The sequence below is a fragment of the Heterocephalus glaber genome, unplaced genomic scaffold (genome assembly GCF_053883595.1).
Source record: "Heterocephalus glaber isolate CG9 unplaced genomic scaffold, H.glaber_assembly_v1.0 deba00001465, whole genome shotgun sequence".
Taxonomy (NCBI): Eukaryota; Metazoa; Chordata; class Mammalia; order Rodentia; family Bathyergidae; genus Heterocephalus; species Heterocephalus glaber.
This window is the reverse complement of record NW_028258312.1, coordinates 13,798,595-13,825,889: the sequence shown is the minus strand read 5'-3', so window position 1 is coordinate 13,825,889 and position 27,295 is coordinate 13,798,595. Positions and strand designations below refer to the sequence as shown.

The window sequence follows — 27,295 nt, the reverse complement described above, 5'->3', positions numbered from 1 at the left end:
TCTCAAATATCTAAAAAAAAGTATTACACTAAGGAAATACAGCAATGAGAATTTAGTGTCAAAATGATTATAGTTTTAAGCCTAAATTGACTCAGGGTGATCAAGTATTCCCTTAATCTTAATTAGAAATAGAAACAGATTAATGTTTTTCCAGAAACTTCATGACACTAATTCCTCTTTTAAGAACAATAGATAGATGAGAGGCGTGACTACTCCATCATATAGTTTAGAGAACAGAGCTAACATAGCACTGACTTATTAACACGTTGGTCTGGAGAAGCATCTCAGTGCAACTGCTAGTACATAATGTTTCATTTATCAGAACAGAAGCCTTTAAGTTTTATGTGTATCATGACAAAATTGCCTTACTATGAATGGATTCTATATGCAATGGGCAAAGCAAGCCTGAACAATTGATTTGGGCAAGCAGTTTTTATCTGTACCCTTGAAAGAAATTTTCAATGCAGGTGTATGCTGTTTAACATTTTAACAATTGCCTTAATTAGATAGCCTTATCTCGTACATACCTCTTGTGGTACAGTCTACCCACTATCCTTACTGCCTGCCCTTTTCAGTGATTCACAGAAGCATCTAAGGAATTGCATTAAATCTATATATTCCTTTACTATGGATATTTTTGACACTAACAATGTTCTAATCTGTGAGCATCAATTATTTTTCTATTTACTCTGTCCTCTTCAATTTCTTTAATTAATAATGTTTTATAGGTTTCAGTGGATAGATTGTTCTCTTTGGTTGAGTTTTTCCTTAAAGATTTCCTTTCTAAGCTATCTTAAATGGAAGTATTTTTCTTGATTTCATTGTTGGCTATTTTTGTATAGATGTGCCGTGGAGTTTTGTATGTTGATTTTTTATTTGGTAACTACTAAATTCAATTATTGAATCTAATAGATTTTGGATAGAAACTTAGGGATTTTCTGCATATAGAATCATGGCATCTAGAAATATAAATAATTTTCTTTTAAATTTTAGAATTTAGAAGTTTTAATTTCTTTTTCTTGTCTATTTGCTCTTGATAATGCTTCCTGTACTATTTTGAATTGAAAGAGCAAGAGTGCTCATCTTTGTTTTGTGCAGGAGAGGGGAGGAAGGAGAGAGAAAGGTGATGGAAAGAAAAGAATTGAAGGGAAAAAACTAGAATAGGGCTTTTGCAAATGGGAGGGTACTAAGAGTTGGAAGGAACAGGGAGGAATGGGAGAGGTAGGGGAAAAAATTAAGTTGTGTTATGTACATGTACTAGTTCCCCACAATAAGTATAGTCAGTATGTACTGAAAACACATACTAAAATAAATAAATGAATAAATAAGTAAATAATTTAGAGCTTTCAACATCTCCCAAATGATATGATATTATATGTGGGGTTTTCATAAAGGTTCTTTATAATATTGAGGAAATTTTTTCTATACATAAGTGGTAAGGAGCTTTATGAAGAAGGGATATTGAATTTTGCCATAGTCTGGATGTGGTTCACATACTGGAATCTAGATCTCAAGTGTTGGAAGCATTACTAATTGGTGTCAGTAGAAGATGATTAATGTACTGGAGGTACTGGCCTTGCAAAGGGTTAATGTTGGTCTCCCTGAGTACGTTAGGTTTCAGGAGAGTGGGTCGATATAAAACAGCAAAGTTCATCTCTGCATCCTCTCTGGCTTCCTGTGTGATCATGTGATCTCTTCTGTACACATTCTCACCACTGTAATGCCACCCACCATGAGCCTTTGTCAGAGCCAGGCAGAAGTTGCTGTCCCCCTCTTGGACTTTGGAATCTGTAAGCTACGTAAGGCTCTTTTCTTTACAAGTTTCTCAATTCAGACATGTCGTTACAGCAGTAGAAAACAGTCTAGCAAATACATTGTTGAATTTGTGTGTGTGTGTTTACATGCGCGTGCACACGTGTGTGGAATGATAGGATCATGTGGTTTGTGTTTTTCAATCTGTAAATGTCATATACCACATTGACTGATTTGAATATATTAAATCAGCCTAATATACAAAATGTAAATCTCACGTCCTCAAAATGAATAATCTTTTTGATTCAATGTTAAGTTTGACTTTCTAATATTTTATTGAGTATTTTGACATAATGTTTATCAAAAATATTGGCCTACACTATGGTATTCTTTCTGTTTTAGTAATATTAAGGTAAAGGTGGCCTAGTAAAATGTAAAAAGTGTGACTTCCAGCTCTGTTTTTTTGTTTCTTTGTTTTTTTGTTATTTGAAGAAGTTTAAGAAATATTGGTGTGAAGTTTTCCTTGAAATTTTCTTAAAACTTGATCATAAAGCCATCTGTCACTGAAATGTTCTTCGTCCAGCTTTTTAAATTACTACTTCAACATTTTTGCTATTGTTTTTATTTGCTTCTTCCTGTTTCAAAATTGGCTCATCATTTTTTTCCCCCAGAATTTATGCATTTTCTCTAGGTTATCAAATATGTTGGGATGCAATTTTTCATAATAGTCCCTTAGGATCTCTTTCACTTCTGAGTCATCTACTGTAATGTCTCTACAACCGTTTATGAAGCTGATATTTGAGCCCTTTTAATTGTTCTTTCTTTCCCCTCCCTCTCTCTCTCATTAGTCTAGCTTTCTGTTTTATTATTTCTATGTGATTTATTTCTGTTCTTATAGTCATTACTTCCTTCTTTATGTTAACATTGTGCTCATGTCTTTCTTTTTCCAGTTTCTTAAATATAATGTTACTTGTTTGTGATACTGCTTTTTAAAATGTAGGCATTTATCATTGTGAATTTCCATCTTACAACTGCTTTTGCTACAATCCTTACATTAAGTTGTGTTTCTATTATTACTTATCTTAAAGTATTTTAATTTGATATTTGATTTTTTTTACCTATTTGCTCTTCAACAGCATATTGTTTTTCTTTCACATATTTGTAATATTTAAAATATTTCTTCTTTCACTACTTTCTAGTTTAATATTTTTGTGATCAGAAGCAACATATGATTTAAATCTTGCTAAATGAGCTAAAATTGTTTTCTGGCTTGCCATATAGTGTATACTGAAAAATGTACAGTTCATACCAGAGAAGAAAATGCATTCTGGTTCTGTCTGTGTACACTTGTTATAACCATTTTGTTTAAAGTGCAGTTCAAGTCCAATATTTTCTTATCAATTTTCTGCTTGGTTGATGTTTACATTGTTGAAAGTGAGTGAATTTCCCTAGTATATTGCATTGTTATCTATTTCTCTCTTTATATCTATTGATATTTGCTTAATATTTTAAGGTTGGGTACATGTTATGCCCTTTTATTCCCTCTTGACAAACTAAATTTTATCATTAATTAATTATAAGTTTTGCCTTTTTTCCCCCTCGTACCAGGGATCGAATTCAGGACCTTGTGCTTGCAAGGCAGGCGTAGCACCACTGAGCTAAATCCCTAGCAAGCATTGCCTTTTGTGGTAGGTTTTTACCAAAACCCTATTGTATCCTGTGTAATTATAGCTATCCAGTCATAATTTGCATAGAATATTTTCCTCAATCCCTTCACTTTTTGCTTATATTTGTTCTTAAGGCTAGAGAGAGCCTTTTATAGGTAGCATTTAATTAAATCTTGCTTTTCTGTTTGTCCATTCAGTCACTCTATGGCCTTTGGTTGCAAAATATAATCCATTTTTATTTAAAGTAATTACTAACAGGGAAGGACTGCTGCTATTGAGTTGTTTTTGGATTACTTTGTGGATCTAGTAATTCTTCTTCCTCTCTTGTTTATCTTTGTGGTTTGTTTATTTTCCATAGTGCTAATTTTTATTTTTTTCTATTTATCTTTTTTATTTATCTTTTTTATATCCACTATAATTGTATTAGCTGTTTCTTAATAACATGGTAGGCATAGTTATGTTTTACCTTTTTTCTTTGTTTTTTAACTCCATACTACAGATCTGTGTAATTTTCAAGGTGTTAATAACAGCATTGGGCTATTCTGTATTTGACTACATATTTACTTTACTTGTAAATTTTATACTTTCTTATATTCTTATGGCAATAATTAGTGCCCTTAAACATTCCTTGTGAGGTGGCTTGAGAAGTAACAAATTTACTCAATTTTTGCTTATCCAAATGTCAGCCTATTTTAAGTTCACCTGTGTCACGAAGATCATGTTCATAATTGGCCTTGACTGAAAATGCTTGTTCTTATACGTACTGGTTAAGAACATGCTGATCTTCCATTGTACAACTGAATGCCCAAAATAATTGGATTAAAGCTTGAAAAGAAGCCCAATAAATACCATCATGATAGGCATAGGTTTTTAAACATGTAAATTGGGGTGAATTGCTGCATGTCTCTGCCACTCTGAGAAGTGTATTTTTGTTCTATCGTTTAGTAGAAGGCCTCAAAATTTTTTACAAGACTGTTATGGTTTGATGAATTTAGAGGGGCAAAATTGATATTAGGAAAGAAGACAAAATAGACACCTGTAAAATAAACAAGATTTATTTTGTATTATTTGCACGATAAATACCTTAAGCACTTTTCTGTGGCTGGGACATAATATCCAACATCCACCACAAATTAAGAGAGGAGAGGTTTATTTTTGTTTATGGTTTTTAGCAGATTCAGCCCATTGTTGACTGGCTCTAAGGCAAGAAAGGCATGGTGGAAAGGCCATGGTGGAAGAGAACTACTAACATGGCAGCCGTGAAGCAGGGTGAGAAGAGAGAAGCCCAGGGAGATATTCCCTTCCAGGCCAGGTCCCCAGGGACCTGCCTCTTCTGACCAGGCCACACCCAACAACACATCCAGTTAGGGAATCATCAGTGGATCAACTCACTGACTACTGTAACACCTCTATGATCTAACCACCTTCAAAAGCCCACTTCTGACTATATAAGAATTTGGGGGATCATTCTAGATCTAAACTGTGACTGAATTTAGGCAACTGAAATCCAAAAGTGGCCATTTGGTGTTTGTTGATGTTTTGTTTTATAAGGTTATTCATGGTAGGCCAAACTGAAAACTTATTACGATGAGCTGTTTAGAATACTTGACACAGAAGAGGCATTTGATAATCTAATGTTAGAGAATGAACAAATGTGTGAATAATTTAGTGATACTTTAAATTTAATTCATAATTGTGATCATGTTGTGAAAAATTTATGAAAATAGTAAGGTTGAAGTCCACATTTTTAATTGAAAGTTTTAAATACTTTCTGAGTGAATATTTAATGATTCTCCAAATTCTGTTCCCCAAGTTCAATCTCCACTACTCTTAAAAAATACTTTCTGGGTGTGGCAGGGCACACTTGTAATCCCAGCAGTCTGGAGGCTGAGGCAGGAAAATTGCAAGTTTTGTCCCAGTGTGGAAAACCTAGTTACTTAATGAGACTCTGTCTCAAAATTTAAAATAAAAACAAAATAGCTGAGCATGTAGCTCAGTGCAAATGTCCTGGGTTTAATTCCCAGGATCAAGAAACATCTAGCCATAAAATACAGTTTGGCTAAATTAAAAGTAAGATATTTTTCTATTTCAGTCTTTTTTTATTTCCACAATTACTCATCAAGAGAATGAATTCTCAATTTTTTAAATTTTTGCATGTCTATTGTAGGAGGAATGGTAGCTGAGAACACTTTTAATTAGTTCTTTCCTTTTTTAAAATTAATTTTATTGGTACAATTTAAATATATATAATGATCACATTTATCATAGAGAATTGTATACTTTAGTCTTTTTTGCAGCTATTGTGGAGTTAAATATTTTGGTAATCCCAAGTTTTAAAATATTGGTATTTTCCCCTCAAAATCTCTCTCTCTCTCTCTGTCTCCCTCTCTCTCTCTGCATCTACTCTATGCCAGACACTATTTTCTGTCCACAGACAGCTCACTGAATAGTGAAACCTTCTTCAGGTGAACCTTCTAGCAAAGAAAAATAGACAATGTAAAGAGTGCTATATAGTTATCAAATAGTGATAAGTATTGAAGGGGAAAATAAAACAGGAAGACAGTGGTTTGAAGTTAATATGGTACAGTTAGAAAAGGGCCACTGAAAGGGCAAACTCTGAAAAAAGGAGTTAAAAAGGAAGTGAAATGTGGAGTTATCCACCATTGGAGGGAGGAGGAGTACGAAGGTTTGGAAACAGAACTTCAGAGAAGCCAGACAAGCTGGAGTGAAGGAGAGCAATACGTGAGCGTTTTGAAGTGTTCCTGATCATGGGTGGTCACTGCTAGGCCTGCGAGTGAATGAGAAAGGGTAATTGAGAAAGAGTGATTGTACTTACTTTCACTGAGACATTTCCACTTCTTGGGCATAAACATTTCCTTTGCTCTCAGGGTTCATTGGACAGTTTTTCTTTTTGAGCTGAAGTTCAGTACAGGGCTAATCCCTGAGACTTTGGCTTCTGCATTGTACCATATTGTCAAAGCTTATAAGAATTGAAAAGCAATTAAAATAAACATTGTGTTGATCTCCAACTGAACAAAAAGATCTAGATGTGTTTTTCACCCTGAAAATTGCAAGGCAGGCTCATCTTTGTAGAAGATTGACAGAATGTGTGGGGAAAAGTAGAGTGGGAACCAATACTCAGTGTCCAGACCTTTTTGCCCAGTGTCTGTTTTGGGGATGACCACTTAGAGTCTTTTTCTTCAGAAAAATCTGGAGATCAAAGAACGGAATTTAGTAGTCACAGCTTACCCCAAGGAGCCAGGTGTTTCCTCTTCACTGAGCCCTGGAGTGATGAACTTTATGACAAGAGTGCCGGTTTGCTACAAGGTCAGTATGACAAAGCAGTTTTCTGCCACAGAAAGAGTTAATGACACCCACTGAAGATGCAATGGCATGAGATCTGGTCACTTTAGGATCTGTCTATCTGTCTGTCTCTGTGTTTCTCTGTCTCTGTCTCTCTCTCTGTCTCTCTGTCTGTGTGTGTCTCTCTCTCTGTCTCTGTCTCCTTCTCTCTCCTTTTTCTTCCTCCCCTCCTTCCTTCCTTCCTCTCTCTCTCTCCCTTCTTTCCTTCATTGTTCCTTCCTAATCAAATAATTAAAAATAAAGTTTAGATGTAAATGCAAGTTTAGATGTAAATACACTGTGTAAATGCACTTTTCAGTGATGCCTGATTATATTGCCATTCAAAAATTATTCATTAGTAAGACAACTAGGCCAATTGGAGACACATTTTTTAGAGATTTGATGTTTGATTTTTTTAAAAAATTGGTAATTCATCCCCAAAACATTTTATTTCTTTCAATTATCTTATTGCATAGTAATATTTCTATTTTTATTGCACATATGTAGAGGTTATAATATTTTATGGTTGATGTCCTTGAAAAATTTATTTATTGCTTGGCTAGAACTAACTTGCTTTGTGGTCTCAATTTGTGGATAATCTGGTTGTACTTAGTGACAATATTTCTCATCAAGCTATTTTGACCTCTTATTGATAAAACTTTGAGTTGTGGCAATTTGTACTCAAACAACCTAATACTGTATTAAAGAGATAGTCAAGTAACTGACCTTAAGAATACAGATGGGACATAAAGAAACTGGTCAATACTAATTGATAGTTAATACCACATTTTTACTATCCCTTTTGTTTGTTAAATTTCAAACATAATTGGCAAAAAGATCTTTCAAGCTTCAAGTACTTTCATCATTAACTACTACTTCTTTGTAGAACCAAAGACATCCTTAACTGTAAGAGAACCTTTCACTTTATATGAAATTAAAACAGAATAAACCTTCCAATTAATCTATTTACATCACCAATGTTAATCATCACTCTCACTTTACAGATGTCACATTATTAAAACACATGTCATTTGGAGTCAATGAGACACAGTAACTAAATAATTACAATGTGTAAGAGGGCTTACTATGTATAGCCAAATGTACAGAGGACCTATTGTGTGCAGCATGCCATGACGGGCATTCTAGTCATAATAACTGAGTCAATAAAATGCAATCTGCATCCCTAAGCTATTGACACATTTTAAGAAGAAAAATAATCAAGTAAGTGATAATAATAAATTTTAGACAGTACTGTTATAGGGGGAATATAGATTGATGTTTGATCTAAGACCCAAATGGTAAATAGAGGTCAGATAATGTATAGTGGGAAGTGAGTGTCAGGAAGGATGCTTTAACTGAAAGAGATAAGACCAGAAACAATAGAAAAATGATGGTATATTTAAGAGCTTAAAAAAATGTACTATGGCTAAAACATACTGTTTGGTTCTGCCAAAGTTCAGAACACGCTACCTCAACAAAGAGCATCTTGGCATTTGAGAAAACAGCAGAAGCAGAAAGATGACTCATATCTTTCCCCGAACTTTCTTCCTTGAAACACAATATAAAACCTAGGGAGATCACTCTGAGTTCCTTCCACCTCTCTCTGTGGAAGCTGGTGCATAGCTCTTCATCCAAGAGGTACCTTCCCTATACCCAGAAGAAAGAAGCATCCTTATTTCTGAAAAAACAGGTTCATGGGGAAGAATGTGAAAAATTAGGATGTGTTAAGTTCCAATAGTTTGTTATACTAACTGTACCTCTCCTAATTGTACTTTCTCACAATTGACAACTTAGTCAGCAAAAGCATAAAAATACACAGATTTCCCTGTTTGAGTCTTCATTTCTGAGAGTTCCTATGTATTGTAAACATTATGTTAAGTAAATTTATGTGATTTTCTCTTGTTAATCTGTTATGGTTTATATCTACAATGCCCCCTACAAGTATTATGGGTTTGCAAGGTGATTGGATCATGGGGGACAATATTCATCAGTAGATTCATTTACTGATGAGTTCAATGGCTCAGGTGTTGTTTAGGTGGTAGGGCCTGATTAGGGAGGTGGGTCACTGGGGGCATGATCTAGAAAGGCTGTTCTTCTCCCAGACTCCTTCTCTCTCACTCTGATTCCTGGTTGCTGTAAGGTGAACAACTTTCCACCATGCCTTTCCCTATTGTTTTTTCTGACTTGGAGCCAGCCAACCATTAGTGGAATGAGACCTCTGAAACTATGAGCCAAAATCAACCACATTCCCTATTAGTTTTTGGTGTTTTGGGTATTTTTACTCTGTGACAGAAAAGTGATGAACATAAGAAATTGGTACCAGAAAAGTGAGGTAGGTACTATGACTGTACCAGACCATATGGTTTAGAATTCACTGGAACAGGTTTGTGGGAGAAATTTGGAAAACTATGGAGATGTAGATTACAGAAATACTAAATGCTGCAAACAGAGCTTGATGGGTGATTCTAGGCAGATTCTAAAAGGCCAGAGTACTGATAGGAATGTGAAAATTAAAGGCTCACCTCAGGAAGTTTCATGTGGGAATAAGGATCACGTTGGTTTTTAGAATAAAGGCCATGTTTGTTACACTCTAATGAAAAATCTGTTTTCATTTAGCCCATGTTTTGAGACTATGCAGGAGAATGAAATTAAGGGTGGCATACTAATTGATCTGGTGGAGAAAATTTCAAGGCAGCCCAACATTCAGGCTGTGGAATGAGTAATTATGGCTACTTTTAGACAAATCTACAGTGAAAATCTAGAACAAAAGGCAGAGTCAAAAGATATAAAATATTTCTAGTTTTTCTAGAAAGGAAGCACCTGGAAGTTGAGACAAAGGAGAATATGGTTGTTGAAAAGATCAGCATTAAAAAGCAGCTGAGTACTTAGCATTAGGATAATAGGAAAGATGACTTGAAACATCTCAGGAACTGGCCAGATGCAACATTCTCAGGATTAAGGGTATAAAAGAGTAAACAATTTCAAAATAATTTGCTTTAAAGAGAGAGTTTCAGGGATCTCAGTTCATTAAGAGTCATCTAAAAAAGTATATGCAGGAATTCAGCCATCCAGGCTTTCGAACACTACTGTAGCCATGATCAATGGGGCCTGGCTACTGCTTTCCCTAGTGACAGAACTCAGCATCATCTGAATGGTGCTGGTTTTGCAGTCTTGCAGGATGCAAGAATTTTGGTTCTCACAGAGGCTTCCACCAAGATTTCAGACAAAACCCTAGGAGGCCAGGCAGTGTGCTTCTGAGAGGGAAGTCCCTGAAGCTGTGAAAATGAAGCCAAAAGACTAGTGGAGAAGTGAGGAACTTCAAGATGCCAGGAATGTGGAAAGTCTGATGAAAAAAGTTACAGGCAGTGATTAGAGCCAGTCTATGACATAGGTCATGTGGCCCGCAACTGAAGCAGTAGGCCTGTGGCTTTGCCTGAATCTGTACTATCCCCTTGTTCCTCTGCTTTGCAATGGGTATTTTTACCATGTGTCATTTTATTTTGGAAGTATTTTACTTTCTTTTCTTTTCTTTCTCTCTCTCTCTTTCTTTCTGTTTTTTTTTTTCTTTCCTTCTCTCTTTCTTTCTCTTTTGCAGGGGTTCATTACTTAAAAGTTTGCCTTGACTCTTACAGGAGAATTGGAATTGGACATTTCCGGAATACCAGAACTGTTAAGACTTGGGCAACTCCTAAGTGATGAACTAAATGTATTTTGAGATGGACATAATGAGATGGACGTGGGCCTTCTGAGGGTCATGGCAGAATTTTATGCTTTAAATCTAAAGTGTCTGCCAAATGTCTCATATATTTGGAAGGTGATTGGATCATGGGGTACTATATTCATCAGTGGATTCACTCATTGATGAGTTCAGTAGTTCATCTGTAGTTAGGTGATGGGAACTCTTCACAGATGTGGTCACAGAGGGTGTGATCTGGAAGGGATCGTCTGCTCTCACTCTGCTACCAGATGCCTTGGTCTGAGCACCTTTTCTTCATCTTACTCCTCTAACATGCCACTTCTGGCTTGGAGCCCATCAATCATGCATGAACTGAGTCCTCTGAAACTGGGAGCCAAAATCAACCTTTCCTCCTTTCAGTTGAGCACATTGGATATTTTGTCTCAGCAATCAATGGAAAAGCGACTAATACATCTGCCTTTTGTTGTAAGGGTCTCAGCCATGAGCCTAGTGATGACTACAAAAAAGTAAATTTTTTCTTTATATCTCACAGAGTTGCAGCACCAAGAAATTCAATGAAAAACACAAATAGAGAATTTTTGAAGGGCTGATGAGCAAAGAGTAACAGAAAACTACATTTAGATCTATAATAGCTACCATTTAATAGTCCTTGTCACCCTGCATGCATTTTCTCCTTGAGATAATGGAGCAAATAGATTTAAATGTTTGTGATGAGAGAAAATGTTTACCTGGAGGACCACACTGTAATTAGCAGAAGTTTTTGATTTGAGACATACAGGTGTGTACGTGGAGTACATCTTGACACATGCTGAGAAGTTGGCTTTGCATCTGGAAAACTGAAGATAGGATTTTCTCTGAGAATTCTTTTCTTTGAATGTTTCAGGAAAGTATTTATTTAAGACAAGGTCTTTCTTGTAGTCCAGGCTAGACCTGAATTCACCATACACCTGACTCACTCTCTTGCATGTTGGGATTACAGGCTCCACCACCATGCCCAGTTTAAGATTTTACAATTTGTATTTATGCACAGAATATTAAATAGTAGTGAAAATGCATCAAATGGTGCTATCTGCCTCAATATCAAAAAAACTCACAAATACCATGCTAACGTAAAAATCCAGTGTAAGACAGACTATGATTTCACTTTTATTGAACTTAAAGCCTTGCGAAACAAAGAACATGTCATTTAATAATTGAATGTGGCAAAATTATCATGGAAAAATTGAGGTTTCTCTGTTTTATTATGAATATTTTTAAATTTTTTATTAATGTGTTTTAATATAGAATGAATATACTCATTGTGGGGAATTTGTACATATACATATCACATCTTATTTGTTGTTTTTATTTTTTATTCGTACATTTTTGCAGTACATAATGATCACTTTTCTTGTGATGTGTTGGCATACTTATATAACATATTTTAATTATTTTTTAGTTCCCTTCCCTTCCCTTCCTTCCTCTGTGTCTCTCCCTCCCTCCCTCCCTCTCTCTCTCTTCTCTCCCCCTCTCTCCCTCCCTCCCTCCCTCTCTTTCCCCTTCCCATTTGAGAAAGATTTATCTCCTTTTTATCTATCCTATTACTTACCTTTTGTTTGTCTTAGGTTTACCATACAGGAGAATCCATGTGATATTTAAACTCATGAGTGAGCCTTCACATAGAAGACTGGAAAAATTCCATCAGGAGACTCCTAGCATTAATAACTCAATTCAGCAGTGTAGCAGGATACAAAATTAACAGTCATAAATCAGTAGCTTTCTGTACACAAATAATGAATGTACTGAGAAAGAAATTAGTTCAAAAATATTATTCATAAAAGCACCAAGAAAAATTAAATTCTTAGAGGTTAACAAAAATGAAGGATCTCTACAATGAAACTATAGTACTTTGAATGAGAAAAATCAAAAAAGGACATCAGGAAATGGAAAGATATCTGCTGTTCTTGGATAGGTAGAACCAATGATCATACTTACAAAACTGGTATATAGGGTTAACACAATCTCAATCAAAATACCAACAGTATTTTTCACGGAACTGGAGAAAACAATCTCACATATCATGTTTTGAGCTTTTACTTCTGATTCCTTCCACTGTCTCCTCTCCTGTTTATATTTCTATATTCTGTTTTCACGATGTCGGTTAAATAGGCACCATTTTCAATATACAGTTCCATCAATATATCGCAAAATATTTCTCACCAATAAAATTATTTCTATCAATTATTGCATCTCTGCTTGTCTAAGCATCAGACTTACGAAGGTATGAAAATTAGAGTTTTCACAGATGAGGGAAGGACCATAAGACCTGGGCTTCTGCTTTGTAAGCTTGGGTTCCATCCTGCATAGAAATAAGCTGGTTGTGTACAAGGAATGCAACACACACACACACACACACGCGCGCGCGCGCAATTTGTTAAAGAAAGAATATTTTGAGCTGTGCTGCCCCAATCAATCGTCACTAGCTCTATGTCACTATATAACACAATACATGTAGTTCAGGAAAAACCAGAAACTCAGTTATTTTGAGATTATCAACCTGAGTGTCAGCGCCTCATACATTTCCATTCAAGACCTTGATATGACAAAACACATTCTTTTGATGAAAGTTTTACTTTCTTTGGGTCCTTGATATTCTGCTATTGCAATGATTAAATTTCAGACCTGGTCCTCAGCTTTCTCCTCCATTTCAATGCAGAAGAAGAATAGTAGATGTGGGCTCTTTGAGAGTCTTTTATCATTCCTACCACTTTCTGACTGCCTATTAACTAATAGAGCTTTCTTATTATCTTTTTCCAGGGCATCGATTATGGTGCTTAAAAATAGCATTGCCTCCTATGGTATTTATAATTGCTATTTCCCATTGTCTATTATATGGCACCAATATTCCATATGAATTCAGTATAACTAAACACTAATAACTAAACACCAATTTATGCTAGCAGGTATCTGTGGTCAGCCTACCAAAACTGATAAAATGGATGTTTCATTTCTTACCGTATGATTTCTCTGCCACTTCTAGAGCCATCTTTCCCAGGTTGAATTGAAGCAGACACTGTAATGGAATTTTATAAGTTGTGTATTTTTTAGAGACTAATAGCAATGAATTTAAAATTGGAAAGAATGATTTGGCACTTCAGAGACAAAGTCAAAGTCCAGTGGCTTTAATGTAAGGTTACTGTGGAGATGGCTTGCTAGCCAATAGGGCAGATGGAAGCTCTAGAACTTATAGAGCTGATCATAATTGTCTCACACTGACTCCAGCTGACTAAACCTTCACAGTCTTGCCTCAGTCAGTAACTGAATATGTGAAGCTCTGATGTTGGAGTGACCTTGATTAAGCAGCTGTCTTCTACTTATGTAAATCCTAAAGGACTGATTACCGAAGTCTGACTGGTACAAATGGGATGACACATTCTTTGTCCACACAAGGCTAATTAATCAGTTCTGCCTATCACCTTTCAGACTTAGATTTCCAACTGTCACCATGATGTCTTTCTTCACTTTTCCATATGCTCTGGATGAGATCTGAAGCATCATTCTTTATGCATTTTTCCCTCATATTTACATTGAACCTGCCAGCCAATACAGTTGGTTTTTACTTTCTAGAAGCTTGCCTCTGACATCAGAGAAGTCATAATTACTGTGACTTACTATTTCAGTGATTTCATCTTTGCTCAATAATACCTATTCTCCAACATTTCAGCCAAATTAATTTTATTAATTACGGTATTCATTTGCTTAACAAAAACATTAACTGGGTCTTCCAGTGAAAGAAAATTATGTTCATGACCAGTCAGTTCATAACAGATTGTTCCTTACTGTTTCACCTGTTTTGTCACTTCTCTAATTTAAGCTATTACTGTCACACTTGTTCACTCTACCCCAAGTGAGTTGAGTTTTTGATCCTTAGCCATTTTCACATGGATTTCAGCATGTGAATATTGGGTTGACCTCTCAGACCATAACATGATCTTGGTTCTGCACATAAGTTATACAAATAGTGGCCCAGAATCCCATTTCAACAACTTTAATTTGACCACTGTTTATCCTCAGCTGATATCTATACCCTTCCATAGAGTAATCTAGAACCAAGTAATAGAAAAACCAACAAACAAAAACAGGTCATGTTCTCCTGTGGGTCAGCTCAATAGATAATTGAACTGAAATTGTACTTCCACTGTACTTACCCTCCACTCTGGTATGATTCTATGGTGTCTTGGTGGGGTAAATCTTTACACTGAACAAAATTAGAAGTCATATTCTTGGTCATTCTCTTTGTATCAAAGGGGCAAATTATTTTTTAATAATTACATAGGGAATTAAGTAGACAAAGACTGGTTAAAAAAAAAAAAGCAAGTCTGGGATAATTTATCCAGGTGGAAAAGGGAGAAAGCACATAGCTTGTGGATTTTTATATAGCTCATACTAGTATCCTACAGACACCCTTTTACCACAATGGTGAAACTTGACCAGTAGGTGGACAACATATTTTATCCTGCTCACATTGGCAGCTTACTTCTTAGCTACCACAGTGTTCATGCAGTGGATCTATGAACGGGCTGTCTAGGATGGCAGGGATGGGACTATGCTTGGACACAATAGAGTAGATTCCCTTTCACTGAGGCTGAATAGCTATGGCTACTGCCAAATGAGCAAACTGTCAATGGCAGTAACCAACATGACCACCCAATGTAGTACCAACTAAAACTGGACAATTGAAATGAAACAAGGTGCAATTCTATTGGACGCTTTCAACCATGGAAGAGTCAGTATTTTAACTTTATCAAAATTTGTATAATTCTGGATAGGAATTTATTTTTCTAGACATAGTATTTCTTCCTACCTTACTATGCAGGCACTTAATAAATCACTATGAAACAGTTTCTCAGACAATGGACAATTTCTTAGCAAACAAGGGGAAGCAATGGGTGTGTTATCATTGCCATGATATCCACTTATCTCACTACATATTTCATTACCACAAATTACTGAGCTAATATAATGAAATGACCTCTCAGCTCCTCAGCAAAATGACAGATCACCACCAAGATATCATGTAGGATTGGAAAATATAAGGTGCTGTGTCCCCAATATCTAGAATATTAGTCTCATAGACAAGGAATAAAAGTACCATTGACCCACCTTTCCATCATTTCTGTTAATCCAACTTGCAAAATTCTATTTCTTGGATTCAAAAATTCAAACTCTATTTATATTGGATGTCCTGGCTTCTATAGGGGGCCAATTACTTCCATAGACATGTTGTAAGTCATACCAAACTTGAAACTAAAATTGCTACCTCATGAAATTGGACTGCTCATGTGTAGGAGCCAATAGGAAAAGGAAAGTGTTATCCTTCTGGCAAGAGGTAATTGGTAATGACCATGACAGGGAGGTGGAGTTCATGATGTACAGTGAGGGGAAGGAAGGCCATGTCTGGACCCAGAAGAGTCACTGAGTGTCTCCTCATGCTTTTACTTTTAAAAACTGAGTGGATAATTGTGGCAATCAAAATGCCAGAAAAAATCGCTAAGTCCTCAGATTCTTTGAGATGAATGTTTGAGTTAATAAACTCATACTTAGTGAAGTGAGAATGCTCCAAAATGATAGATGAAAGGAGATAATGAATAAAAATAAACTTAGAATGATTTATAGATAGTGCAACTAAACCAACTGCCTTTTGTCTTTTGTAAATTTGGCAAAATTCTAACAAATTGGGGAATTGGTTATGGATTGGAATTAATGGAGTGCACATGTCTATACAAGTAAGAAACTAGAGAGATAACGTCAAACATCTGTATACTACCACACTTCTCTCTGCCTCACCTGGGATTCCAGTCATTGACTCAGCAAACAGTATTGTGTAGATAGGCTTCAAGCCAAGCATTCATTCCCTCTCTTAATGTGCTTGACTGACTTTTTGAAATACAGTATGCAGCACCTCTGGGAACTAGGTTGGAATTCACAAATGTAACTCAGAAGTTGAGAGATTTAATGACTCATGGGGAAACTCTCAATGGAGCAATGGTTCTGATGAGTAATTCTTTCTTTCATCCTGGAATATTGAGGGGAGAAGACTGGGTATCATATTCTGCAGTGATGTATCACTGAACTACTTCTCCAGACTTTTTAAATCTTTATTTCCAGATTGTGTCTTGCTAAGTTGCACAGGTTGGGCACAAACTTGTGTTCTTCCTGCCTCATCCTCTTGTGTCACTGGGTTCCAGTTGTGTATACAAAATGCAGCAAATTTCTACATTAAATTTTTATCAAGAAGCCCTTCAGACAGACCACGTTAGACTGAATACTCATTTTTCATAAGCAGGTAATTTGAAAACATATTTGATGTAGGCTTTCTGTTCCCTGATACATTTCCCCAATTCCCAGCATTTGCTTCCATGAGCATTTGCTAAATTAAATCATTCCCATTAAACTCTGTTTTAAGGGGAACCTGAGTAAAGTATTCACATTTTTCTATGGATTGATTCCCCTATTTCACCATCTTTAAGGTGTGTATGTACCTGTGTTGTGGTTGGTGCTTAGATGTCCCCCCAAAGCCTCATGTGGATGAGGCGAGACTTTTTTTTTCAGAGGTAGTTGAATCTGGACTGTGTGATGCTGGGGTTAAGAGCTTGTGATCACTAAACCACTACACGTGAGTGATTAGTATGGCACTACCCTAATCCCGGTAGCCTGAATAAGATTAAAGATGCTGTTAAATTCCCTTGTTGTCTTTGCTATTTCTTGGGCATCATGTCGTTTGTCTTCTGTGATACTTGTTTGCCATCCCAGCCTCGGAGTCAGCCAATTATGGACTGAAACCTTTATGAACTCTAAGCCAAATAAACCCCTTCCCTGTTAACTTTTGGTGCTGGGCACTTTGTCTCAGCAACAAGAAAAAAGTAACTAACACAACCTACCACAGTTTACAAAGGATCAGAATAGTTAAGATCTTTGTAGGTGTGGAGACAGAAGAAAAATATTGAAGAAAATTTTCAAGAAGCACATTTCAAATAAAAGCACAAAAGGGGAGCACTCCGAAGAGAGGCAGAATGGTCATTGATGGAGAACTATTAGATGCACAGTGTATATTTAGAATATTTTGGCACGATTTGTGGATTTGTAGATTCTGGAAAGATTATAAGGTAAATCTTAAAAAATCATGAAAACTTGGAAATATCTATTGCAGTGACTAAAATAAATTATTTAAGGCATTCATCATTTATAATTAAGTATAAGGCATTTTCTTTTATGGTGCATTCCTTCAAGCTGGAAATACAAAATAAATAAAGACACTCATATTTGGAACTGAAAAGTATTGTGTAATGGTTAATTTCAGAAGTATGCGGTTACAAGCTGAGTGTGATAGTACACACACATCTTCAATGCCCGCACTCCGGGAGGCTGAGGCGGAAGAATCACAGGTTCAAGCAGAGCCTAGGCAACTTAGCAGCATAGGGAGACCCTATCTTAAAATTTTTTTTAAAGTGATAAAAGGGGCTGGAGATGTAGCCAGTGTGGAGGCTCTGAGATTAATCTCCAGTACTGCATTCACTTCCTTTTGGTGGTACTTGCTTGGTTTAGGTTAGGCTTTGGTTTTATTTAAATGTATAATTTAACAATGAATCTGGAAAAGTATGGGCAGGATGGGGGGAGTGTAATTTGCATAATAAATAGGGATGGTAAAGTATGTTTTTAATATACATGGGGTAATCAAAATATAGAGTGAATGCTTTTTATTTCCCCCTTAAATTCTTTTATCGGTACATTTTAGGTATACAATACATTTACATTTGGTAAAGCATTTTTTAAAGTTTTCTAAAACAATCTTTTTTTTTTTTTTTCCAAACTCTACTGTTCAGGTTAATGAAATAATTTTAAAAGAGTCTTATTGCCTTATTTGGGTCTTCGTGTCTTGATTTTATCATCTGGCTCCAAGGCCAGCCCAACTTGGCGTGTGTTCTCTGCTGAGCATGTTTCAAAATAACAGAGCCTGTGCTAGTGCAGTTTACGCCGAAAGTCAAGAGTCCGGCAGACTCGAATCTTTCCTGAAATTCATCTATTTCATGTCCTGTCAAGTCCACTGCAGTATTCATAGATGATCAGAATTTCTGTGTTGCTCCTCACTCCAACATCTACAGTACAGCTGCACAGATTAAGCTGTGCTAGCTCCTGGTAAGTCCACATGATTAACAGCTAATAAGTGTTCCCCAAATGGAAGGAAAGGTGTCTTTTCACACCCCAGAACCAATAGTCAGAAGATGCTCTCTTGGTTAACCTTTTCTACAGGCAAAGATCAATGACTCTATCCACCAGTTCCTGCTATGTTACCTTAACTTTCTGGACATGCTATAAGAGACTTGGTACCAAATGATATTTTTTGTTTAATGCCTTTTCTACCTAAGTTCTGAAAAACATGTGGGAAGGAATTCCCAACGTGTAAGAGAGTAACTAACAGGTAGCATTACTTTCTAAATGTTGAATGAGTGTAAGAATTTTATATGATAATTTTTTTTTGAGATGGGGTCTCAGTACATAGTTCAGGCTGGTCCTGAACTCACTATGTAGCCCAGGCTAGCCTGGAACTCACAGCAATCCTCCTGCCTCAGCCTCTCCAGTGATGGGATTAAATTCACGTAAGAAAAGAATGCTATTAAATAAAACACATCCACAAACAAATTCTTAGTATTTTTAATAAAAAACAGGACTGAGAACTATGGATGCAGAGAATTATTAGAACATTAATTGAGAAAATTAACTTGAATTACACCAATAACTATAGAAAACCAAAAGGGACACTTTCCTCTCACTAAATCTTATATATTATCTTGGAAAAGCTCAGAAAACAAGATTTTAAAGTAGAAGAAAAATCTCATTTTTTTTCACAAAAACTCATTGACCTTTTCAGACACACTTTAACAATGTTTCTAAATACACATTCATGGTAAATGTCAAAGAGAAGAGCCTGCCTCTTAACCTGTTACTGTTCTGTACCTCAGAGACGAATTAACTGTTTGAACAAGATGGCCTTATGCCCAACCATGGAGATTAACTAACATCAAATCCAAAGCGGAGCAACTCCAGTGGTAGTGAGCATTCCTGGAAAACATCTGCTACCAGCTGAGTGTGTTTACATTCTGGCAGCCCGTGCAGATGTGCTTTTAGTCAGCCCATCTGCGTACTTTGTGAGACGGGGGCTAAGGAAGCAGGGCAGGATACACAGCAGTGAGTGACTGGACTATCATAAATCAAGATGCTCCAGAGAATGCAAATTGCACCTCAGAGCAATCTTTTCTTCCTGTGCTACTAAATGCCTTAAGAATTACAGATTTATGTGTATTACCTAGAACGAAAAATATTGTTTAGTAGTAGGACTACTCTTAAAAATGTAGCTATGGCATATAAATACTGTACAAAAGAATTATCATGTCCATAAAAATAACTACAGAAGAAATATATGTTTAAATATTTTTTTCATATTTAAAAACATAAAAGTACTTACTTGGTGGGCAAACAGTAAAATAAATATTAGTTTGTGCAAATGAAACATTTATTGTTTTTTAAATTTTTATTGTAATATAAGTATTAAAGTATGTTCTGTAGATATTAATTTCATAGCTATCAGAAGTTATTTTAAAGAGTAACTCTGGGTTTTTAAACAATAGAAACTTCTCCATTTATAGCAAGATCACAGTTCTTTTACAAAGTTCATGTATTTTCTGAATTTTCAAGGAGGAGATCTCTGGACAAGGCATTGACTGCATCTTCTTGGAGCGCATCATGGACACTACTCTTTTGTGTTTGAGAAGTTTCACATTAGAGATTGAGTCATGAATTACCAATCTGAGAAAAAAATGAATAATTAAATAGCTAGATTTATATTGGCATTTCACAGAGTTAGATATTTGAAATTCCAGCAATTAAGGAAGGCAAGTAATTGAAATTTTTCATCTTTAAGAATAAATTGACAATTTTCTTCTTATATCCAATGTTATCTGGTTCACATGGGCTTAGGCACAATGATGGTAGCACACAGAGGAGGTCATTGAAAGGCTCCTAATTTGAAGATCAGCTATCTCCCATCCCCAAGAAGATAGAGAAAGCAGGAAAAAAATCAGTATCAAATTGATAGGCTTGGCCATCTGCAGATGTTTAACCCTAAGAGATTTCTGTAAATGGTTGCTAGTAGAGATGAATGAAACTCCCAAATGCAATAGAAATATTTTGAAAGGAGCCTCAACTTTAAAATGCCTATAATGCAATGATATTTGTGATATCCAAAGTAAGACTCTACCATAAGAGGAAGCTGATTTGTGTATATATGTGTATAGAGAAAACAAGAATTGGGAGGTTTTATCTGGCACCTTCATGGAAAAGATGCTGTCCTGGAAAGCACTGATATTCTTGGTATTAGATGTGTTAGTGCTGTTTCAAGGCATGGATCATTTGTAGACTTCCTCAAAGTCTAAATTGTGTATTCTTTCTACCTACTTAACTATACTTCTGATCTGTGTTCATTAAATAGCCAATGTGCTACTCTAGTTTCCTAGGAAAGTTTTGCCAGTTAAGTGGAAGCAGCAGCAAAATGTGATCGTTAAGAAGGTAGACCTCGATGTTAGTGGGTTCAAGTCCTGGTTCTTCTACTTCTGAGATGTGTAGCCTTGGGCACATTATATAATACTTCTCATCTTATCTGTAAAATTGGGATATTTGTAGGCCCCGTCTCACAGATTTGTTATTAACTTTAACCACCTTTTCTGTATATAAAGCATTTAAAATTGTGTTTGGCCCAGAGTAGAGATAATTTACATTTTATTAACTTAAAAATGATAAGATGTAACTTGTCCCCACAAGTTTTTAGGTTACTATAAGCAAAATTTCAGTTTGTTTTACACTAACAACAGTGTAAGCCCTAGTAAATTTGATTAGTTTGATTCAGTCACCTAAACAAAAACAAAGCTTCCTCAAAAATTAAATCAACTATCTGCAGAGTCTGTGTTTAATCAAATGAACGTTAAATTCTGATACCTGCATTTTAAATTGTAATGCCTAATGTAAGAAAAGGTAATAATAATGCAATTTATTGTTGCATAATACATGTGTAATATAAGTATTTGTATAATAAATCAAATGAAAAATCCTACGTCCAGCATTTAATTCTACTAAAGTTACTAAAAAAGATAGTAGGTTATGACTTTCACATATTAAAGTTGCAAAATTTTAAGATTTTTGGTCATTCTTGGTTAGAAAATTTTAATTCTTAAAAGTAACTCCACTTCTCAGATTTGGTAATATAGTATAGTACCTTGTTAATCCATGAGAGCACTTTGGAATTGTGTGATAACACACCATTTCTTGGCAATGCATGTGGAACTACAATGCACTAAAAAGGATGATTTTTGCAAATCTAGCCACTTCAGAAAAAAAACACACCAAAACCTATTTTTAAAAGTAAACATTTTGAAAAAATATTTGACAGTAGAACAAGTCATATTTTAAAACTGCCTTTCTGAAAACTGAATCAAAGTCATCAAAATGCATACCAAATCTTGATTTTTCTTCTATAACATCAGAAGTTGATCCATGATGAAATGCATTTACTTTCTAATAGGAATAATTCATTTTCAATTGGCATTTTAAAAAAATTTATTTTTGTTTTGTGAGACAGGGTCTCGCTATGTAGTTCATCCTGGCCTTGAACTCACTATGCTGCTGAGGCTCGCCCAGAACTCATCCTGCCTCAGCCTCCTGAGTGCTGGGATTACAGGCATGTTCCACCAGGCCCAGCTTCAATGGACTTTTGAAAGTAAAAGGAAATTCTATAAATACCGATAATATCTATGTTCACTAACCATTATTGGTGATTCGTTGTAGTCTACAGAAAATATTTCAAAAGCACAGAATACTAAAAATGACCTCATGGAATTAAAGTATTCTTCAGAAAATAGTGCAACGTGAAAACAGATTTGTAAGTTACAAAACGACGTGGAAAAAAGATTTGCATGCGTAGTCTTTCAATCTTATCTCCTGGAAGGTAGTACAAAGAATAGCAATTTGCAGATAAAACCACAAGTCAAAGGGCAGCCCTAGAGTACATATTGTGTGAGGATTCATTGACTTCACCTGTAGAGCTGAACTGACAGAGTTCCCTTAGTCAGAAGGAGTATAAATTGGCTATAAAAGACCCTCATTTATGTAATGTTTCATTCCCCAAACAATGAACAGAATGTTCCCCACACAAGAAGCACCATTAACGATTTTCTGATGAATACTGCAACATTCATATTGTGTTTATTCTGTTGCACCTTCCTTAAAATAAATGATTAGCCTAACTGTCAATGACAGGGACTAAGGAGAGGGGGAGAAAGTACTATTAGAAACTTTTCTAAAATCACTGCCCCCTATTGACCTATAAAGAGAAATCAGAGACTTCTATGTAAGAGATGAAAGATTGAAAAAAGGGTTCAATTTATTTTACAATTTTACAAATGATAAAACAATAATATCCAATTGCTGTACATAAACAACAGGGAAGCAGCTTGGAACAGAATGAACCAGACATGATAAACCTCACCTTTTAATTTCACAAATGGTGTAAGAAATACTCAGTAGCAATTATCCTGTGCAGCAATGCTAACTCTGTAAACTTTTTCTTCCTGCTATGTACATTGGAAACAATTGTGCTTTTGCCTATACACAGAGACAGTATTTATTACAAGGTGCTACTTAAATGAGAAACACAAAGCCTGGAGCCCCAATCTGAAAACTGCAATTCAAATACATTGCCAACTTGAAGAGTTTTTTCTTTTTACATTTCTTTTTTTCTTTTTCTCTTAAGGTTTGGACATACTGTCCCTTATTATAACTACGGGTATGAACAGCACAAAATTCAGACATAAAGTAGAACTCTCATAAAGCAGGTTTCTATCAGAAGTCTCAAAAGAACTTCCTTCTTCTAAAGTGGTCTTATCTCCAGGGTGGTTCACAGTGCAAACCCTGAAGATATCAGCAGAACACAAATCTAGTATGTAATATTACAGACTCAGTGTGGATACACACAGATACACATATATAACGTTGTATATATGCATGACACATGTCTATTTGTACTATATAGATATATCGATAGCACATATATAATAAAATATCTATTTCTAGGTGGGCTTTATTTGGATTTTCTTTTATCAAATACAAACAATAACCCTCATTCAAATTTTAAAACAGTGGTATATAGATAATATGTGATGGAAAAACTTCCAACCTTAAGAGATAACATCTAACTATACACAACTCTTCTTACATCCCTTCCACAATTACAGATAGTCTTTACAAAAACCACACAAAAGCAACCCTTTTATGAACCAAACACCACATTATGTGCATTATGACTAACTGACTCAATGGAAATAAATTACTTTCTTCACTTTTTTCCTGTGTACTAAGCTTAGTAACTAGTTGGTATGTACACTACCCCTAGCATTATTTAAATTAATGACATCTGTAAGCACATATGTAGAATTCCCATTAACAATTGGTACACAATTCATGTGATTTACAACACATGAAGACATTGGAATGCTCAGCACCTTCTTTCAGATAGCAAAAACAAGCTTCCACAGTAGTTTCTTCAGTCTTGTGGGCTGAATCATTAGATTTGCCCCGAAAAATCTGTTACTGAATTTTTTTTTTAATATCAGCAACTTAATTTCTGAACAGGCTAGGGAACAATGGTGGAAGTGTTTCCAAGGCCTATTCATGTCAACAGCACAGTAGCAACCAGATTACCTAAACAACAGGAATATTTCATAATCTCCTGCCTGAGCATTGCCAGGTACAGGGTTAAATCATGAAGAAGAAATTTAAAAATTAAAGCTGTAAATACATGATATTCTTAAAAGGAAAAAAGAAATACTTCAAGTATGTATTCCTAATTTGATTTTGTTATGATCCTTTCTGCCCAGTGTTCATTAAAACTCAAATCTGTTTATTATTCTTGCTGTTACCCTTCAATGATCTCCTTGAAGTGCGTCTATCACTATAAGAAGGCCACAGAGGATGCTGAAAGAAGAGCATGTGGCACGGTTTACACCAGGGAATGAAATGATCTTGTATAGTTTGTCTTCTTTGAACCCTAAATACCTTTAATTGAATTCACTCTTGAGTACTGAAAGTTCCCTGAGATGAATAAAAGTAGTCTCAGTCAATACTGAAGCCCTTTTTTATGCTGAAGTCTTTCTGAACTGGGCAAATATTTAGAGAACGCAAAGCATAGGGTAACAAAGCAACATGAAGAAGCTAAAAAGGCACTACCCAATGCATCTAGGAGATAAACTCAAGTCCACAGAACGTTGAAAGGCTGAAATGGACTTGCTGTGGCTTTAACACTGTTTAAATGCATTTGTTGAAAATACAGTAGAAATGACAAGGTACTGTACATTACTGCTGCTTTTAAAGACATACTTTGAATGAGTGTCAAGCTAAATTTTATATGTAAGAATTTACTTGTGACTATCTGATTTCTGTTGAATTCAAGTTAAAGGTGACTAGATACAGCATACTACCTGCACATAGTCCAAAGAAAGATTCTATAAACCACCTGTATTTTATTTGTTAAGTAAATTAGACTATTCAACTTTACATTCAAATCATGTAACTTTCTCTTAAAGGTTCTTTATCATGTTTCATGATAAAGTACATTAAGGTTGTATTCATTTTCAGGTGTGGATCTTCTATTATGCATTTTACTTTGCTTTCTTAGAGAAACATGAATTTTCACAAAATATCATCTCCTGCATCCCTGTGTTCTACCATACAGTATTTTTAAAAAATAATGCCACATATTATTAAAAATATTGAAAACTGTACTATGGTGGATGTCCTTTCCCATGGTAACATGAATATATATATATGTATAAATATATATGCATATATATATATGCTTTTTATTTATTTCTCAGACTGCCTTCTCTAAGAAATAAAACATGCATATTTCTCCTGCTATTTCTTCTTTTCTCAGATTGCCTTCGCCAAGAAACAAGAAGCATATAAGTTGTTTCTGGCCAAAGAAGAAGTAAGAACACAGTGCTTCTGCTTTCTAAAGAAACAATTTACATCAGAATTACCTCCCAGGATAATAAGTTACCAGAAAATTGCCTAATACTGTTATATATTAAATTGTTTTATATCATTTTATGAATCAATTCACTTTTCTTTAAAAAATGCATTCACTGATAATGTGACTAAATTTAACTACAGAATACTACTGGGAAATTGAATATATTTTAGGTACAATTTATTGACACATAGTTTCAATGTCAAATGTCTTAAAATTAATCATCTCTATGAAAACAACACTGTCTTAATCATGTTATTTCTACACTAAGAAATTTAATAATGATATAAACAGCGTGCCAACCTTTGTATTTAAATAACAGGGGGAATACTTAAGAACCAGAAGTCACATTTCAGCTATATCAATCAAATATTTATTCTAAGGGAAAAATGCTCCCACAAAGTTATGAAATGTAAAAGGTAAAGAAGTTCTCCTTTCAATAAAAATAAAATAAGATTTTGGAAATTTTAAAATAGAGACAATTTTACATTAGTAGGATGATAACATGTTCATATAAATAACACATTATTTTGATCAAAGGAGAACAGTTTGCTGTGTAGAAACATGAATATAATCTTTGGTACCACAAGTGAAATTTTTGTCTGCTAATTTTACCATCTCAGATGATGTTGAAACTTCTTTGTTTTAGAAAGGTTCATTATTACCGAGGGGCACATATCAGCTGGTACCTTTTACACCATTGAAAAATAATCTGGAGTTTTAAAGTTGTGCCAAATAAAACTTCAAAAAAAACCTTTGTGTAATTGCTTTTTTCAAAAATAGAATGAGACCTCAGAAATTATTACTTGACATTTATCTTTCTCATTCATATGTATTTCCTATTTGTGTATCTCAGAAAAGATTGCTAAGCAACCAATACCCCAACTGAAAGAGATTCTAGAAGACAAACAAAAATAAACACAAGCAAAATTCATGATCAGACTCAGAGTCCTGACTGAAGGCATTTACTTGAGTTGTTTATTCTTATAGATTCCACTGCTCAAAATGTTTCCATCTTGTTTTCTGCTGACAAGGATGATTTAATTTCCCAAGGGCTGAGTTGTGTTCCCGGGTTCCTCTTCTAATGTGCTTGGCATTGCTTTGGCAGCCCGACAAATGAAGAACATGTTTGCTTCCTTAATTAATGATAAGTGCATTGTTGGATCTTGTAAACACTACTGATTATACATTCAAACTGTATTCTTAGTGGAAGTGGCACTTACTAGGACCCTTGAAGTCACAACATTTAATTTTTAGAGCACTTTGCAGGTATTTCATCAGCTGGTAGTGGATTTCACATGAACTTCTTTCATCAACCGTTCAGTTAATTTGTGAATGCTTAAACCCAGCCAGCTCTGTTTTGGATCCTATTTTCAAACCTTCAGAAGCATCTTCAGAAACGAAGTGCATGTTGAGTTTGTTTGCATGTTTTAAAATGTGCTTTATTGCTTTATACACTTTCCTGTTGTCAGTTTCAGAGCTCCTCTATTATGTAGCACATTTAATGTTTTGAATTCTAATGGCATTCTGTGAGGACTTGCGTTGGAAAAGTACCTGTATTTTAAGTCATCATAGTAATGATATTTGACAGCTTTTCCATTCAAATCTTTAGGGAATGGCCAGAATCCATACAGGTGAATTTCATCACAGAATCTTGTGGCCAGTGTATACATGAGGAGACCCGTGCTGGGCCTTTTGATGGGAACTTTGTTTGTCAGCCAGTAA

General features: G+C 35.2%; 1 protein-coding gene and 1 long non-coding RNA gene across 4 annotated transcripts in view; one reads left to right on the top strand and one right to left on the bottom strand.

The window, feature by feature from the left end:
• Window positions 1-1,658: 1,658 nt before the first annotated feature.
• On the top strand, window positions 1,659-27,011 carry LOC101714946 (uncharacterized). 2 transcript variants are annotated; one of them, XR_015438936.1, is made up of 4 exons: window positions 2,939-3,440; window positions 6,624-6,746; window positions 18,321-18,633; window positions 20,191-27,011. It is a non-coding gene; the product is annotated as an uncharacterized LOC101714946 (long non-coding RNA). The 2 variants fall into 2 exon arrangements; XR_015438935.1 differs by lacking the exons at window positions 2,939-3,440; window positions 6,624-6,746 and adding an exon at window positions 1,659-1,799.
• Window positions 22,910-27,295, bottom strand: part of St8sia4 (ST8 alpha-N-acetyl-neuraminide alpha-2,8-sialyltransferase 4) — an 88,235-nt gene continuing 83,849 nt past the window's right edge. For both annotated transcript variants that reach the window (XM_004841732.4, XM_087180896.1), the window contains one exon: window positions 22,910-27,295. In XM_004841732.4, the coding sequence (XP_004841789.1) occupies window positions 27,013-27,295 (283 nt within the window). In that variant the 3' untranslated portion in view covers window positions 22,910-27,012.